Source organism: Peromyscus leucopus, chromosome 14 (assembly GCF_004664715.2).
Source record: "Peromyscus leucopus breed LL Stock chromosome 14, UCI_PerLeu_2.1, whole genome shotgun sequence".
Lineage (NCBI taxonomy): Eukaryota > Metazoa > Chordata > Mammalia > Rodentia > Cricetidae > Peromyscus > Peromyscus leucopus.
The window spans coordinates 67,819,369-67,835,668 of record NC_051075.1 but is presented as its reverse complement, the minus strand read 5'-3'; the positions used below and the strand labels follow the sequence as shown (position 1 = coordinate 67,835,668).

Sequence of the window (16,300 nt, the reverse complement as noted above, 5' to 3'; positions counted from 1 at the left end):
CTTGGGGGGTTGGGGTAATGAGAAAGACATTTGCGTGTTTCTAAACTCATGTTGCCAAGGGAGGCGATTCTAGAATTACAGCCTACGGTGAATGCTTCAGGTAGACTGTGCTCTGACAGTGGGCCAGCATGTCATTAGGTGTGTCCAATGAGTTGTCAGGGAGCCTGTCATTAAAAGGAATGAGTAAGAGAAGCTGGCTTCCATGTTAATAAGCATTCTTATTTAATAATTTAACACACTGAAATTGAAAAATCATCTAAACCGGCGGGCGGGCAGGCGGGCGGGCGACTCCTGGGGCAGCGTATAGTTCTCCTGATGCGCTTCATGAGTAATGGTTGGCACCGGGGTGCCACTAAATTAAATTGAATCAGAGCGTAAATGGTTCTGGCCTGGGTATTGGGTATTGATTGGTTGGACAGGACTCTGCTTTCCTAAGTACCTTTTGCTAGCCTGGACTCATTTGTGACTATTGTTCATTTCATTTGTTTTTTTTTTGTTTTTCTTCTTCCGGGTTATCACAATGATAACCATGTAGCATCCCAGCGCAAAAAGAGTCCCTTTTTGAGAAGCAAAAGCAAGGATAAAGACAAGTCTCCGTCGGCCCACCCAGCTCTCTCTAAACGCCTGCGATTCTGGTCTTCCTCTGACATCCCATCCTCTCCCAGCGAGTCTGTCTGTCTCTCAGACATTGGGGATTTCTGACCCCCTCCTTTACCATTGTCTGCATCATGTGTCTCTCCTTCATTTCTAAAATTCAAACTACCAACCAAAGGAAGTTAGTCCCTAAAGGCCACACGGTCCCTCGTGGACCCCAGTTCCTCTCCCCCCCCCCAAGTCACAAAGTAGCCATCATGGATCCTGATCGCAAAATAGAAGATGAGTTGCCATGTTCCCTGGACCATTCTTCACAGCACAGTGTAGGGGACCCTCGGGATGTGCGTGCATTTACTTACCCCTGGGCCAGGAGACCCGTGCTAAGTAAGTGAAGAGGCCTTGTGGTCCTCCCCCTCCCTGCATCTGCAAGCTTCTGTCGTGCCCGCGTGCAAAGCGGGAGTGGCCAGTTGCCATTACGCTTCCTGAAATACCCACCGGCGAGCAGGCAGCCTTCCTAAAGATTTATTTCTAAGCAGCTCAACTTTGTCCCCCGCTCTTTGTCAGAACACAGAGCTACTAGCTTCTGCTCCCGAGCCCCTAGTCTGTGTTTTGAAGGATTACATGCTCTGTTTGAGCATTTTGAGTAATTGAACTGATTCTGCCCAGCCAGAGGCGAATTTTATGACTGCGTTGTGGTTCTTTGACATCGTGGATGGTGAAATTAAAACCATAGTGGACAGAACATATATCAGGACATAAGTCACACCCAGAGCAGGGGGAGATGCTGACCAGAGAGGTCACCACCACTGTCATGGTTCCATTTCTCATCACAGCTCTGTGATTTGGGCCATGGCCCCTGTCTCCTATATGGTTATTACATAGTCTCCCTTAAAATGACTCACTGTTTGCAGTTCACTTTATCTTAAAAAGGAAAGGTTATTGTCAGGACATAGAAATCAGGTGACCAGCCGGGCGGTGGTGGCGCACGCCTTTAATCCCAGCACTTGGGAGGCAGAGGCAGGTGGATCTTTGTGAGTTCGAGGCCAGCCTGGTCTACAGAGGGAAATCCAGGAAAGGCACAAAGCTACACAGAGAAACCCTGTCTCGGAAAATAAGAAAAGAAAAGGAAAGAGAGAAAGAAAGAGAGAAAGAAAGAAAGGAAGAAGGAAGAAGGAAGAAGAAGGAAGGAAGGAAGGAAAGGAAGGAAGGAAGGAAGAAGGAAAGAAAAAATAAAAAACCAGGTGCCAATACAAGCCTGTAACTATGACAACGTTAAGGTTGGTTATCATTGCCACTGACTTCAGCTGTGACCCTGTCTTGAAGAACACCCAGCCATCAAGGTGCCTGCTCCCAGAGTCTGTCTTCCTCGCATGCTATTGGAATTGTGCTAGTCTCTGTCTGGTGTTCATGCTAACTGCTTGCCCATCTCCACCTCCCTTCTGGACCTTCATTTTCACCTCACCCACAGGAAAGGCCCCATGACTGTTCATTCTGTCAGACTTGACTCTTGCTTCTCATCAGGGTTATCATCCAAAATCCAGTCTGCCCCTCGGTTCAGACCCCAGGATCTGGGCCTGGAAGCCACACAGAGAAGAGCCCTGCAGTTGAAGGGCCAAAGAGTCCAGTGTACGCAAGAGCGACCTCCAGCCGCGCCTGGCACTTGGGCATATGGCGTAGGCGTTACACAGAAGGCCTGGCCAGCTGTCAGGAATGCTCCTGTCTTTTTCTTTTGTTTCTTCGGGGTTGTTTTGAGGTGCTGGGGTTCGAACCCTGTGATGCAGGCACAGTACCATGTCACTGTCCTCAGCCCTCTCTGCTCATTTCTGTCTTGTGTCTGGGGGTCCCACACTCACTCCTGTTTGGTTTTCTGTTTATTTAGGTGAGTTTTGTTGTTGTTGTTTTTATTTTTGGAGGGGGTGATTTTCAAACATATTACTTAATTTCAACAGGTATATATATATGTTTATAGCAGAAAATTAACACTGCTTAAAAGCCTAAGCTACAAGGGGAAACCACCTTGCAGAGACTAAAGTTTTGGGTGTTTTTGTTTTATTTCTAAGAATAAACTCTTGTGAGCTTGTCAATGAACTTCCTTTTGACACCCAAAGGCACCCAGTTGGCAGGACATCTGCAGATACTTATTTGGGCTGTTGAGACAGGACTTGGGGTTCTGTACAGGAGTGCAGGAAGTGTATCCTGAGGCTGACTTCTGGGTCGTCACCAACATTTTATTTCTCCTCTTGAGTTCTGTTTCTCCCCTGCCAGTCCCCCAATGCTAACCATGTGACCCACACTGGAACCTGAGCTAGCCTCATGGTAGCCGCCTCGTCTCAGCCGCAGCTGGGGGGGCCGCCTAGCTTGTGTCTCTGTGGTCTTTGTGCCCTGCTGCACCTGCTTTGGGCCTCCGTGTGCTTGCCCAGCCTTGGCATGGGCTTACAACCTCATTCTCAATGTCTTCTGCCCCAGGCCCCGGGGATCAGAAACCAAAGCGAGGGTCCCCCCGAGGAGGCAGTGTTGACCGCACAGATGCCTCCACCGACCCAGCTGTGAAGTCCTGGCCCTCAGAGCCTGGCTCCCGGACTTTTTCAACCTCAGCCATCATGGCAGCCCCTTCCAGCTCCACCCCAGTCCCCAAGCACCCAGGCCGCACCAAAGGTAAGACCTCTAGATGATGATCTCTGGGCCTGCGGCCCTTCTAAAAACGAGGTACTCGTAGAGGGGAAACGCTGATGAAGATTTTGAGTCACAAAGTTGGTGCAAGCCTTGTCTCTACTTACCAGCCAAGTGACTTTGGATAAATAATTCAACCATCAGTAGGCCTAAGTACCATGAGAAAAACCTCAGGACCCAGCAGCAGCATTCAGGCTTTGGTGGCACCAAGGCTGGGCTGATACCAGGCAACTCCCTGGAGTCAGGAGATATGTTCTCTAGAAAAGATGAATGAGAGGGTCTCTAACCCAGAAGTCTGTTGACAGAACCGAGGACAAATGTCCCATGCTGAAAACAGTGGCATCAGCGAAGGGTTTGCAGATATGCCATATACTAGAACTCCAGTGGCTATGTGTGTTCACACCTCGGGTGCAAAATCAATAGTCTTTGAGTCTCATTAGCTGAAGAGATTCCCAGCCAAATGACTTGGTCAGATGTCAAATAAAGCCCATAGAGTTTCAAGGATTCTGTGGACACCCGGGGAGAGCCTGCAACCCCAAACAGAGGAAAAGCCAAAGCAAAAGTCACTGGCATAAACGGGGGTGTTTGGGAGCATTGAGATGAAAGTGTTACAATGCCTAACGGTGATAAGAAAAGTTACTGTGCTCATGAAACAAGAACAGGATGCTATGAAAGAAGAGATGGCAAGAGAGAAGCATTTGAAAATCTAAAATAGGCAAACAGAAGGGAAGGAATGCCTAAAACTGCCATCCATATAGTTGAAGAGAGATGAAAATACCAAAAAAAAAAAAAAAAAAGACAAGAAAACAAAAACAGATGAATACGATTGCTTCTTCGGGGCTGGACCTACACACTCAGCCTTGGAAGGCTTAGGCGTTGCACAGCCTTGATGCCATAAGTAAAACACAGGCATCACTCGTGGGGCCCCTGAGCTCACGGTCTGGACACTCATTGCCAGTGGGTAGGTAACTGATTTCAACAGGGAGATCTTGTCCTTTCAGAGGCGACCCCACACTTAGTGCTTAGATAGAGACACGGGCAGCTTGGAGAGGCCTCTTGATGGCTGACTGGAGGGTTCCCCGACTAATACCTTGTTGGGGCTGAGGGTGCTAGGCCTGCTCACCCTCTCCTCCTGGGTGCTGGGTCCTGTTTGTCTCCTTTTCTTTCCTCCTGCCACCTGATGGCATTGTGGCTTCGGAAGATGAGTTGTTGCCACATCCTCTGCCTTTCGTGCTGCTGGCTTTCAGGGTTGGAAGGGTTCCCGGGCACTAGACTCTCTTTTACCTGGCCCCCAGCCAGAGCTCCCTTGCCCCTCATGCACGGGCACAAAATGTGACCGAAAGTAGATGGAATCGGTCCAATGCATTAGCCCATCTCCTCTTCCCAGGTAGACAGATGAGCAGAGGCGCCATCCATACCCCTCCCGCACCCTAAGACTTGGACCTTATCTTGATTCGGGGGCTGAACAAAGGGCCGAGATGGTCATGCAGCCAGGGATCCCAGGGTTTTCCTTGTGGGTTGTGGGTGTTCTAGAACCCCGACACATTAACTTTATTCTCACCTTAGGTAGTAATTCAGATGACAACCTCTGCGAGCCTTCCATGGAGCCTGAGGGCCCCTACCCCAGGCAGCCGGGTGAGTGGCTGGTGTGGTATCAGGTGGGTTTTTATCAGTAGCACTTTGAGTTCAAGCTCAGCAGCACATCGTCATGGAAACCTAACCCACGAAAGAGGTGAGGGTGGAATTGTTAGGATGGACGTGGGGATGCAGGGGCTGGAGCCTTTCTGAGCCTGCCTGCCCTGCCCTGCCCAGGAGCTTCTTCACACGGTTCCTACTGGGCAGCCTCTACAGGTAAGGAGTTCACTGTCCCCTCAGAAGCCTCCGGTTCAGAAAACTCTTGGCATGCCTTGCTGTCCAGCAACCTCCAGGTGTGCCAGGGAGTCCTGGTGACCAATGCAGGGACCAAGTTTTAGGAAGGCTTGCACTTTTCTCTTGCTCACCTGTGGTAACACCGAGTTGTATGAAATCTCAGTGTTAGACATGCTTCTCCCCTGGCTGTGGATGTTGTAAGTTTCTGCAGACGAGAGAACAGGTAACGGCCTCCCAGGCTTCTCAGAACTACGAGTTGCTTTGGTTTCCCTTTTTCATTTCTTCCTCCCTCCCATGCACCTTCCCTCCTTGAGCCCAGCCTTCACACAGGCAAGACAAGCACTGTACCAGCGAGCTGCCACCCCGAATCTCAACCTTTAAGTTTACGTTATGTGCGTGCGTGCGTGTACTTCCTGTGTATCTGTCTGTACCACTTACATGCTAGTGCCTCTGGAGGCCAGAAGACAGTGTCAGGTTCTCTGGAACTGGAGTCAGACATGGTTAGGAGCCCCCATGTGGATGCTGGAAATTGAACCTGGATCCTCGAAGAGCCAGTGCTCTTAAGTGCTCGGCCATCTCTCCAGCCCCCAGTTCTGTTTTTAAAAAGTGATTCTAGGGGGCTGACAGATTAGCTCAGTGTGTAAGGGCACTTGCCAAGTGCAGGCCTGGCAACCTGAATTTGATCCCGTAACCCATGCGGTGGAAGGAGAGAACCAACTCCTGTATTTGCCCCTTGACCTCCATACACACGTGTGTGTATACACACACACACACACACATGTGTATACACACACACACACACACACACACACACACACACACACACAAAGTAAGTAAATAAATGTTTAACAAGAATGAATGTTTTAAAAAATAAAAAGTAGTGGACTATCGGGATAGCTCAGTGACTGACAGCACTTGCCACCGAGCTGGATGGCCTGAATTCAATTCCAGGAATCAACTCCTGAAAATTGTCCTCTGACCTCTGCACATGCCCTCTCACACATAACACACACTAAATCAACATTTTTGTTCTTGTTGTTTGTTTTGTTTTTAAGTAAACCCTAGGAGGGTAGAAAGAAATCCCTTAAAAGGGAAACCTTGGAGGTTTACATGGGTTCTGTTTGTGTCTGATGTGCTTGGAGTAGTCAAGGGATCCAGCATTGAGGATTCCTGCCCGCTGCGTAGAGAGTCAGACGGTGTTGGCGTTAGTTGTTTATGAGTCTGTGAGTGAAGGCAGACTCTTTAATGAGGCCTCCTGGCCCAGGAGCCCTTCTGTCTTTACCCAGAGTGGGGGGCCCTATAGTAGGAGGGGCCCTTCCAAGTACACCAGCTCACTGAGTGGCCTATTTGGCAGCTGGTTGCCTGGCCAGGGGGTTCTTCAAGCACCTCTCAACTCCTCCAGCTTCTCTGTTCAGCATATGGAACGAAAAGAATTGTTTAGTGAATATGGGTGTGCAGGCATGGTGGTTCAGGCCTATAATCCCAGCTCTCAGGAGGCTCACACCAGAGGGTTTTGAGTTCAAGGCTACTCTAACTAGTAAGGCACTAACTCAAAACAAAACCAAAATTAAACAGTAAACATGAATGTTTTCCTTTCAGTGCCACCCAGTGCCTGTTACAGAACAGCCTGTGTTTCTAGCTGCCCCTCCACGGAGGGTCTTGGTCCAATATTGTTTCCCAAGCTCCAAGTCTTCTTTGGCTCATCCTTAAACACTTTGCCAGCAAGTGTGTTCCGGGTGCCTGCTCTGTGCAGAGACTACCACGCTTGGGACTTAGGCCTGTGTAGATAGACACCTGAGCTCCTTGGGGACAGCAAGCCAGGGCCTTCTAGTGTTTCTGAAGGCTTGCCCAGTGCCGCTCCACAGCCACACCTTGGGGTTCGGAGCCCAGCAGCAGAGGTGTTTGCTCCCCTCACACTGGCACAAGCTGCTGCAGAGGGACCAGGAGAGGTCTGCGGACCCTAGAAGGGATGGTCCAGCCATGGCGAGGAGTGATGTGCCATCCTTCTGCCTCTGAAGCAGGGTGATTATTGCGGACTGGCCCAGGCTGACACTCACAGTCCCAAGGGCTGGGTCCCTCTACCTGTGTTAGTAGGAGCCCGGAGTTTTCAGTTTAGAGCAGATGAATGTTGGAGGCAAGTGACTGTAAAGAGCTGAAGAAAAGCAGAGCATGTAGAGCAGCCGCTTTGCTCCTGACATCCTGGCGTCCCCTCCTGTGATCACCTACAGGAGACGCTCAGACGCACACCCCTGCATGCACATCCGTGTATGCGCCTGCTGCCGTGGACAGTACCTCACTGCTGTTTTGGGAAGGGGTGTTTGCATGTGTTCCGGAAAGTTCTGTGCAGTAAAAGAGGTGGTCTCTGTGCTCCAACCCTCGGTTTGCCCAGAGGAGCCGTTTTGTACTTTTTGTACTGGAATTCTGTGATGTGGCCCGTTTTATTACTGTTTGAAACTAGATGCCTAGACCTGGGAGCGAACAGAGACCCAGCTCTGCCAGTTACGACCAGCCTGCTGAGTGCTGCATCTAGCTCTCTGTTGCTGAAGCCAGTGGCCTCAGCCGAGTGTGTGCCGCATCCTGCAGACCTTCCTGGTTGAAAACCCTGGTCTGAACTGGTGTAGAATTGCTTTGCTGATGTTTTCTTCCTCGAGTCAGGCTGTTAACCTGGGATCTACCTGGTCACTGGCCCTTTGTATTAAATCCAGTCGTTCCTTCCCAGTGTCGCGGCCGAACAGCTTGGAGAGCAGCAGGAACACATCCAGCAACAGCTCGCCGCTGAGCCTCAAGGGTAAGGCTCTTCCCATGGAGCACTTGCAAACATTTATTTGGACGTTCAGCAATGGGCTCTTACCATTCTTACAGTTCAGCTCTGCTTAGCGGGGCTTGAGACACGTTCCGGTGCAGTCGAGGGCCATACACCAAGGCTTCAAGCATAGGCTAGGGAGTTCTGAACAGAGTAGAGACAGGTCCCTTCTTCCCCTGCCTACCGTGAAGACATGGGTAAGTCACAGGTCCTCTGGGTCCAAGCTGGTTGGAAAAGGGATAGGGACCAATGTTCTTTTCCACTCAGAACTGAGAACAAATGTGATTCCTTTTGAAAATGAGTTTTGTATCCCAGGCTGTTCTCCAGCTCACTCTAGAGCCAAGGCCAGAGTGTCACCAGGCTAGTCTGTGTGGGGTTGGGACACTAACCCAGGATGTTAGTTAGCCAAGCACTCTGCCAACTGAGGTATGTCCCCAGACCGAATTTGATTCTTTAACAGAAATTTTAAATGTTAAGGGTTTTGTTTCATGGTCTGTTTTCATGTTTGGACCCCCCTGCATTTGAAGAGGACATATGCTGTCACATGACCTTATTGCTTGAGACTAAGTTTATCAAGATGTTTCTTCTTAACCTTCTACATGATTGACCTCTGTGAGAGTGACCTCACATCTAGTGGGTGCGAAGTGAGCTTTTGTTATGTGAGTGAATGGGAGCTGATGAGCGTGTCAGGGTTAGTGATCTGAATGTCACTGCTGGCTTTAGCAGCACACGTCCTGACATTGGAACAGCGTCAACGGCGTGGTTCCTGAGCAAGGGTGACGTGTAAGCTGATGGAGCCTTGAGGCTGTCTGTCCTTCTGCACTGGGCTTATAATAAGTTCCAGTGTAAACCTTCTCCTCGGCACACACACTTCATCTGCAGTTTCTGTCTTCTGTGACACAAAGACAGTTGTTGTTATCCTGGGAGATGCACTTTTTTTTAAGAGGAGAGAAATAGAGCTAGGGATAGAGCTCGATTCCTAGAGTGTTGGCTTAGCGTGCACGAAGCCGAGTTCCGCCCCCAGCACAGCATACACACTAGGTGCATGCCTGTAATCCTAGTACCTGGGAGGTAGAGGCAGGAGGACCAGAAGTTCAAGGTCGCCAGCAAGGGCAACATGAGACAGAGTTTTTGTTTCGTTTTTTAACTAAATAAATAAAAAATAATATAACGTGGAGGAACATTGTCTGCTGCCTAAGAGATGGGAAAACACTTTAAATTCGTTTTTAAATTTTAGTGAGTTTTCTACTTTTACTTTTTACCAGTTTTGTTAAGAGTCCAAGTATAGTGTTAACGGCTGCCTAAGCAATTGTAGCTGGGCAGCAGGAGTGCCCAGGGCCTGGGGACAGGTTTTCTCAGTTGGGGTGGTTTCCGGTGAGCTGCAGGGAGCGAGAGAGAGCCGAGACTGATATGTGCCCCTGTGCTGCCCTCCCAGGTTCCTCTGACCGCCTGCACAGCCGGTGGGAGAGTTTTAGCAGCGCAGACCTGATCCCCAGCAGGGACCCCACCACCCTGTCTCGGGATGCCGGCCCCCCAGGACGTGGTGGCCTCTGCCGCCATGAGTACCCTCCGCTCCGGAATGGGCCCGTCCCCCAGGACAGTACCCAGAAGAGGGGTGCAGCTCCAGCCCACACTGGGGGGCGGTCCCGCTCGGCCTCACCCAGCAGTGAGATGGTCACCTTGGAGGAGTTTTTGGAGGAGAGTAACCGCGGCTCTCCGACCCACGTGAGTTCTCTGGCCCAGCCGGAGCTAATGGTGCCGGGAGGGACAGCAGGGCTGGCTGGGCTGTGTCAGGATGTTCAGTGCCACTGGCCAAAGGATTGCTGTGAGCTGGCCTCGGGCCCTTGGAACCAAGCTGGTGCAGCCTGTGACCAGTGACCAAGCTCTGAGTGCTGCTTAGCCTGTGCTATCTCCAGCAGCCCTGGGCAAGCTCGGAGGGGCTCTCAGAGGACCGCAGAGTAAACATTGTAGACTCCTGGGCCCTGTGGTAGTTGAGTTGCAGCCATCTTGCCCTGCTCCTGTAGAGAATGCAGACTTCGGCCAGGCCTGGCACAACTGCTCACACGCAGTGACCTTTGAATTCTGTATGGTTTTCACAAGCCGTGATGTAACTGAGAGAGCGTGCGTGCGTGCGTGCGTGCGTGCGTGCGTGCGTGCGTGCGTGCATGCATGCTTGCGGTGCTAGGGATTGAACCCAGGGCTTTGTGCCATTCCTAGTTCTGCTTGGGTTCTTGTTTGCTTGTTTTTAATATTTTTGTTCAGTTTTTTAGAAACATGAAAACTTACTTGGAGCTGGGCATGGTAGTCATCCCCTTAGAATCCTAGCACTGAAAAGGCAGAGACATGCAGGTCTCTGAGGCTCCTTGGCCAGTCTGCTATGCTAATTGGTGAGTTTCAGGCCAGAAAAAGACTGTTGTCTCAAAAAAAAAAAAAAAAAAAATTTCAAGGTGGCCAACATCGGAGGTTTTTCCTTTGGCCTCCATGTACATGTCTGCACATTGCAACAGTGCATACAGGCACACACTCATACATGCATTACCCACCCACCAAAGACTTGTTTGCTCACACCTTGTGAAAATAGGCTGCAAGGGCCTGGAGGTGTTGTTAGTAGGGCAGGACCCTCGCCCACCCCCCCCCCATAACCACCTGTTGATAGACCCTCCTGTGCTCTTCAGGGCCTCAACACATCTTAGGGCCACCCATAGGCTGTAGTATGCTGTCTGAAATTAGTAATGTGTTCTCTTGTTTGTTTTTTTGTTTTGTTTTGTTTTGGTTTTTTTTTTGACTGAAATACACCATCTTGGCCTTGAGGACTGTTGAGTTAATGCTTCGGTTTTTCCCCCTTACTCCCCTTAAATAAACAGATCTCATCCGTGTAGTAAAATCCACGACTTGTTCTGAGCGCACAAAGGCCCGGGGTGTATTAAATACTGCTCATGAGTGTTCATTGAGTACCTCGTATCTATCGGGCAGTGGGCGTGGTGCCTGCTCTCCACAAGTAAAGACAGCCAGCTCCTCCAGAAGTTTGCCCAGTGCCTGCTGGCTTCCTGGTCAGCACAGGAGAGAAACATGGGGTGTGGTCCTGGTCTCCTCCCTGTGCTTGTGTTCTGTCTGTCGCTGCTGGCTTCATGGCAGCTGCTGGAGGTCCCCAGCTGAGAAGGACAGAGTACCCTGGGAAGCTGATGTGTCCTGTTAATGGTTTCTGGGCCCGGCTGTAGGTCCAAATTGCCTGGTAGGCTTTGCCAGAACACAAGCCACACTGGGGCTTCTGGCTGGGTGGGTCAGAGGCAGTGCTCACATGTCAGCGAGCATCCTATGAATTGCTGATACAGTGGCATAGGCCAGGGGTCGGGGAGAGCCTGCAGCTGGAGCCTGCCTGCCTTCTTGGCCTGGAGTGGTGTCCACAACAGTGTGTCCTCTCCTCTGCTCAGACCTGTTGTCAGTGACAGAGCCTCAGACCTTACAGGCTCCCCCACCTCATCTCAGCTGATAAGAGGCCTTTTGTAGCCATCTCTGCTGGAGTCTGATGTGGGTAGCCATATAGCCTCCCACACCCCCCTTGAGTGCCTAGGACAGCTCAGTTGTTTGAACCACAGTTGAACCCTCCCCAGTAGGGTCCCCACCCAAGCCTTTGATGCTGGAATTATGGGGGGAGGCGTATGTTGGGTTCCTGGGGTAGCCAGGAAGGCTGACCTTCTGAACGTGGGTACTGAAGACTTAGAAATTCACCTACACAAAGACGGATGCCACCATTTACTCATGCAGAAGCTAAAAGAAACTGATAGAGAAGGAGTGAGTTCCAGTGGCCCGAGAGCTGGAAGAGAAGCATTTGGAGATTGCAAACACAGAATGTATGCATGCTTTAGGGTGTTTAGGCCTGTGTAGAGGGCCAAGTGCCCTGACTTAAATGGCAGTTACAAGTCAGTTCAACAGAAGACAAGAGGGTCCAGGAGAGAGAGGCTCAGCAGGTAGAAAATGCTCACCATGCAAGCCTGACAACCTGAGTTCAATTCCCGGAACCCACACCAAAAGCAGATGTGTGGTGGCGTACATCGGTAATCCCGGCGCTCCTCCAATGAGGTGGAAGGTAGACAGAAGACAGGAGTTTCCACAGCTGCCTGAGGGCAGCTAGCCTCGGGCAAGCAGGGACACAGCAGACGTGAGGGGCCCTGCCCCTGCAGGTGGAAGGTGAGAGCCAGCTCCCTCACCTGCACACAGGCAGAAGTAAATGACTGAATGAACACAGAAACGGCATGCAGAGAGGAGGAGACTGGTGTGGAGATGGGCCCCGGAGTCAGCCCTGGCCTAACCTCAGACCTGCCCTGCCATCTCAGGTTCCATGGCCTGCTCGACCTCATGTCTTTATCTGTCATAAGTAGTTTTTCCACAGCTTGAACCAAACGCTGCCAAGCTGCTTTGGGAATTGGGTGAGTGTAGACGAGTTTTCTTTGGGCCGCCAGCTCACAAAAAAATGACACGGAGACTTATTATCAGTTATAAAAGCATGGCCTTAGCTTAGGCTCGTTCCTAACTAGTTCTTATAACTTAAAGTAATCCATATTTTTTAATCTACGTTCTTTTATGTGGCTGTGTTACCTTTACTCTGTACTGCCCATCCTGCTTCCTCTCGGTCTGGCGGGCGACTCCACCCTTTCCTCTTCCCAGAGCTCTCTCTGTCCAGAAGTCCCTGCTGTATACCTCCTGCCTAGCTATTTACTGGCTGTTTAGTGTTTACTAAACCACTCACAGTGACACATCTTCACACAGTGTAAAGGAATGTTCCACAGCAGGTGAGGTGGGTTTTGGGGGGTTTTGTTTGTTTGTTTGTTTTGGGTAGATGAAGCCTAGAGCAGGGCCTGGTGGCACAGGTGATAAATGACACCTGTGGACGTTAACAGTTACCCAGCTCTTCCTGGGTGTCCACAGCAGACCACATCAGAAAGCACTGCCTTTCTGGGGTTGCTAAGCAGGTCCTGATGGCTCCTGAGCCACCGGTCCGTCCTTCAGCCTGGCACCACTGCAGGTCACGGCCCACCAGGGTCTAACTCCAATAGGATCTGGTGGCCCCTGACCCTTACATCCTGTCTGAGCTCCGGTCTCCTCCACTTCCCATGGAATTTATCTGTTGTGTGTATGTTTGGACACGCGCACAGTGGCACACGTGGGCATCAGAGGATAGCTGTGAGAGTTGGCTTTCTGTTTCCATCAGTGGGTCCTGGGGATCTAACTCAGGCTGTCAGCCTTGGTGGCAAGCATCTTTACCCCACCCCCGAGTCATCTTAGCAGCCCTCTTCCTGTCAGCCTTGACTGCTGCCTCTGCCAGCCCCTGGGATGCTAACTAATGGCTGCCGACCCTGGCAGCATCACAGACCTTTGCCTCCGGCAGATCTGCTTGTTTCCAGGGTGGTGGCAGAGGATACCTTCTCCTGGATAGGAAAAGCAGAGCCTTGGGGAAGCAGTTTTGTGGAGCCCTAGGATGAGCTCTCTCCACTTCTGGGCCCTCTGCCTCTCTGGCTTCCACCTCCCATCCCACCTCGCTTCCCTTCTCAGGAGGAAGATGTGGGTGGCGGTGCCAGTTCTGGTGTGTGTCGTGTTTCTTTCCGGTCCTCGTGAGTGCCCAAGCCTGTGGGATGGATAGAGAAAGAAGGGCTAATTCATCCCCAAAAGCTTTCTCACCCTGCTCTCTACTGTAGGGGAGGGAGATGGCTGAAAGGGCTGTGTCCAGGTCTCGGTACCAACATTAAAATTGGTGGCTTTGGGGGAAGTCTCTTCCCTCTATATCTGCTTGAGCAGTTGGGGGCTGTCTGAGTGGTGTCTGGGGTTCTTCACCCAATGACCTCTGTACTCCTGGCCCCTCATTCCAGACTGCTTCCTGGGCATGCCCAAAAGAAGCCCAATCCGAGACAGAAATGTCAGTCCAGACTCCCAGTTTTCCACCTCCGTTCTCTCCTCTCCCCAGGACACTCCGAGCTGCCACGATGACCTTCTTAGTGATTACTTCCGAAAGGCCCATGATCCTCCAGCCACGGGAGGCCAGCCCAGACCACCAGCTAGGAAGGATGGAGCCAAGATGCCCACCAGCTTTGTGGCTCCCATCAAGATGTCAGTCAACACCTCCGAGGGGCAGCAGCTGAAGCCAGGGCATTATGTAAAGCCCAGCTTGAGACCATCTGAGGCCGAGGCCCTAGCTGGGGTCCCCTCCAGACAGGTCCAGCCTCCCCAAAGCCTGTCTCTGGGGAGACCCAGGCAAACCACCATGCCTTCGACTTGTCACATGCCTGCCAGCCGAAGCGCATCTCTGAGCAGAACCTTCAGCCTGGCTTCGGCTGACCTCCTCCGGGCCAGCGGGCCAGAAGCCTGCAGGCCAGAGTCTACTCAGAAGTCAGGGTGTTGTCCAGAGGCTGCAGGAACCAGAGACACAGGCAGCCACGGCCTGCAGGGCTCCCACAGTCTGGCCCGGGAGCGGACTCCACTGGTAGGAAAAGCTGACAGCTCCTCGCCAGGCCCCGGTACTCGTGGCCGGCCACCGGACACAAGGCGCTTCTCCCTGGCCCCCCCAAAGGAGGAGAGGCTGGTCCCCCTGCAGCAGTCTGCCACAGCCCCAGCCCTTGCCACTGGATGCAGCAGTGGTAGCAACCCCCCGACCCAGCACTTTTCTCCCATTGTGGCTCCTGCTGTCAGGACAAAACCCAAAGTGCCAGCACACTCAGGGGAGGTAGCCACCGTCGCTCCTGTGCGGTCGGGGCTCGGCACCTCGGAAGGAGATGGGGGCCCAGGACATGGCTACAGCGAGGGGCTTCCGACCAAAAGCCCTGGTAGATCTCCTGACTTGGCTCCCCATGTCAGCCGGGGCCCCGATGACTTCAATCAAGGGAGCAGCTCGAAGAGCACACCGGCATCCCCAGAGCCAGGTGGGGACCCGCAAACAGTGTGGTATGAGTATGGTTGTGTGTGACTCTTATCACTGGATCTGTACCCTGAACTAATTGTGCGCCTTCTGATTACAATAGCCTTTTCTCCTGTGTGCCCATGGTGCCGGGAAAGGGTATGGGATAGGGAAGGGGTTCCCACACAGTCATCCTATTGGTCGATGGAAACACTGTGCCAAGCCCTAAGAAGGATTACTCTCCAGGGTCTGTAACTTATCTTCTATATCTACAGCTTCCAGCAGCTGCTGTCTTACGGACGAATCTATTTAGCACGGGGATTGCTTAGAATTCAGTGGCAAAACCAGTTTACGCAGAAACAGACACTACTTGAGTAGGAATACTCACTTGCAACCTGTCAACCTCCGTTAAAGAGTGTCCGCGCATGCGGATGCATGCGTGTGTACCCGGCTCACAGAGCTAAGTCCCGACAATGGGTCGGTCTGGAAACTCCACTCCCGCCTAAAAGCCATTGGTCTTGGGAAAAGCCCAGAGCAGGGCTGGCTGTTAAAACCAGGACCATCGCCATCCTATTCCTGGGCTCCAAGCACTTTCCTTGATAGCAAGACCCAGCTTCAGGATCAGCCACAGGGTCTGGGCTCTGCTTAGTGGGTTTTGAGGCCACCCAGGGATGAGCCTTTTGGGACTTCCCAGGCTCACTTTCGTACAAACACTGGATCTGCTAGGCCTAGGGTGTAAAGCAAAAAGGTGTCCTATGTGTGTCCCAGAGAGGGACTGTCCGGCAGGCGTAATTAGTACACAGAAGGAAGACCAAAGCCACACTTACTTTGTAATGTGGCCATTGCACCCAGCCTTCCTTAGTGCAGAGGGAATGTTACTATTTCTGAATAACTTTGGGGGTAGAAACCAAATTTCTTTAATATATATGGACACACATGAATATATATATATATACACTTTCGGGGGTCTATTTATGTTCCTATTATGTTGGAATTCATTCTTCAGGGTCTGACCTGCTGTTCATGTATTTGGTCCAATTCCTGACATGTTTCGTTTCCTGTTGTAATGGTGCTTTTCCTGGGATGGACTAAATGATTGGTTTTCTGTTTTGATGTAATGTGCTGAGAAAGAAACAGGGGAGACCTCTGGATGTTAACAAGATCCGTGGGAAGGGTGTTTGGGTTTTATGTGTTAAATGGCCGTTCGTTCTGGAAGACGAGGGCAGGGCCGTAATAAAATGGTATGGAACCTGGGTGAGTCCTGGTTTTCTTCAGTGAGCACCATGGCTGCATGAAGTGTGCTCTCACAAACTAGGGCTCCCCGCTCCCACACCCCAGGCTCCTCCTCAGCTGTGGGAGTCCATGGTTGGCTGAGTCATTGGGTACATGAAGCAGCATACATAGCCAGCAAGACGGATGTAAAGAGCAGAAGTGCCCTGTGCCAGCAGCCGCCCCATGGTCTGTGTGTCACATTTAGT

At 51.5% G+C, this 16,300-nt stretch overlaps 1 protein-coding gene across 3 annotated transcripts in view; it reads left to right on the top strand.

The window, feature by feature from the left end:
• Ccdc88c (coiled-coil domain containing 88C) overlaps positions 1 to 16,075 on the top strand; it is a 124,856-nt gene extending 108,781 nt beyond the window's left edge. For all 3 annotated transcript variants that reach the window (XM_028886653.2, XM_037210784.1, XM_028886654.2), the window contains 5 exons: positions 3,061 to 3,249; positions 4,831 to 4,899; positions 7,853 to 7,921; positions 9,372 to 9,661; positions 13,896 to 16,075. In XM_028886653.2, the coding sequence (XP_028742486.1) occupies positions 3,061 to 3,249; positions 4,831 to 4,899; positions 7,853 to 7,921; positions 9,372 to 9,661; positions 13,896 to 14,891 (1,613 nt within the window). In that variant the 3' untranslated portion in view covers positions 14,892 to 16,075. The remainder of the gene's footprint in view (positions 1 to 3,060; positions 3,250 to 4,830; positions 4,900 to 7,852; positions 7,922 to 9,371; positions 9,662 to 13,895) is intronic.
• The last annotated feature ends 225 nt before the right edge of the window (positions 16,076 to 16,300 follow it).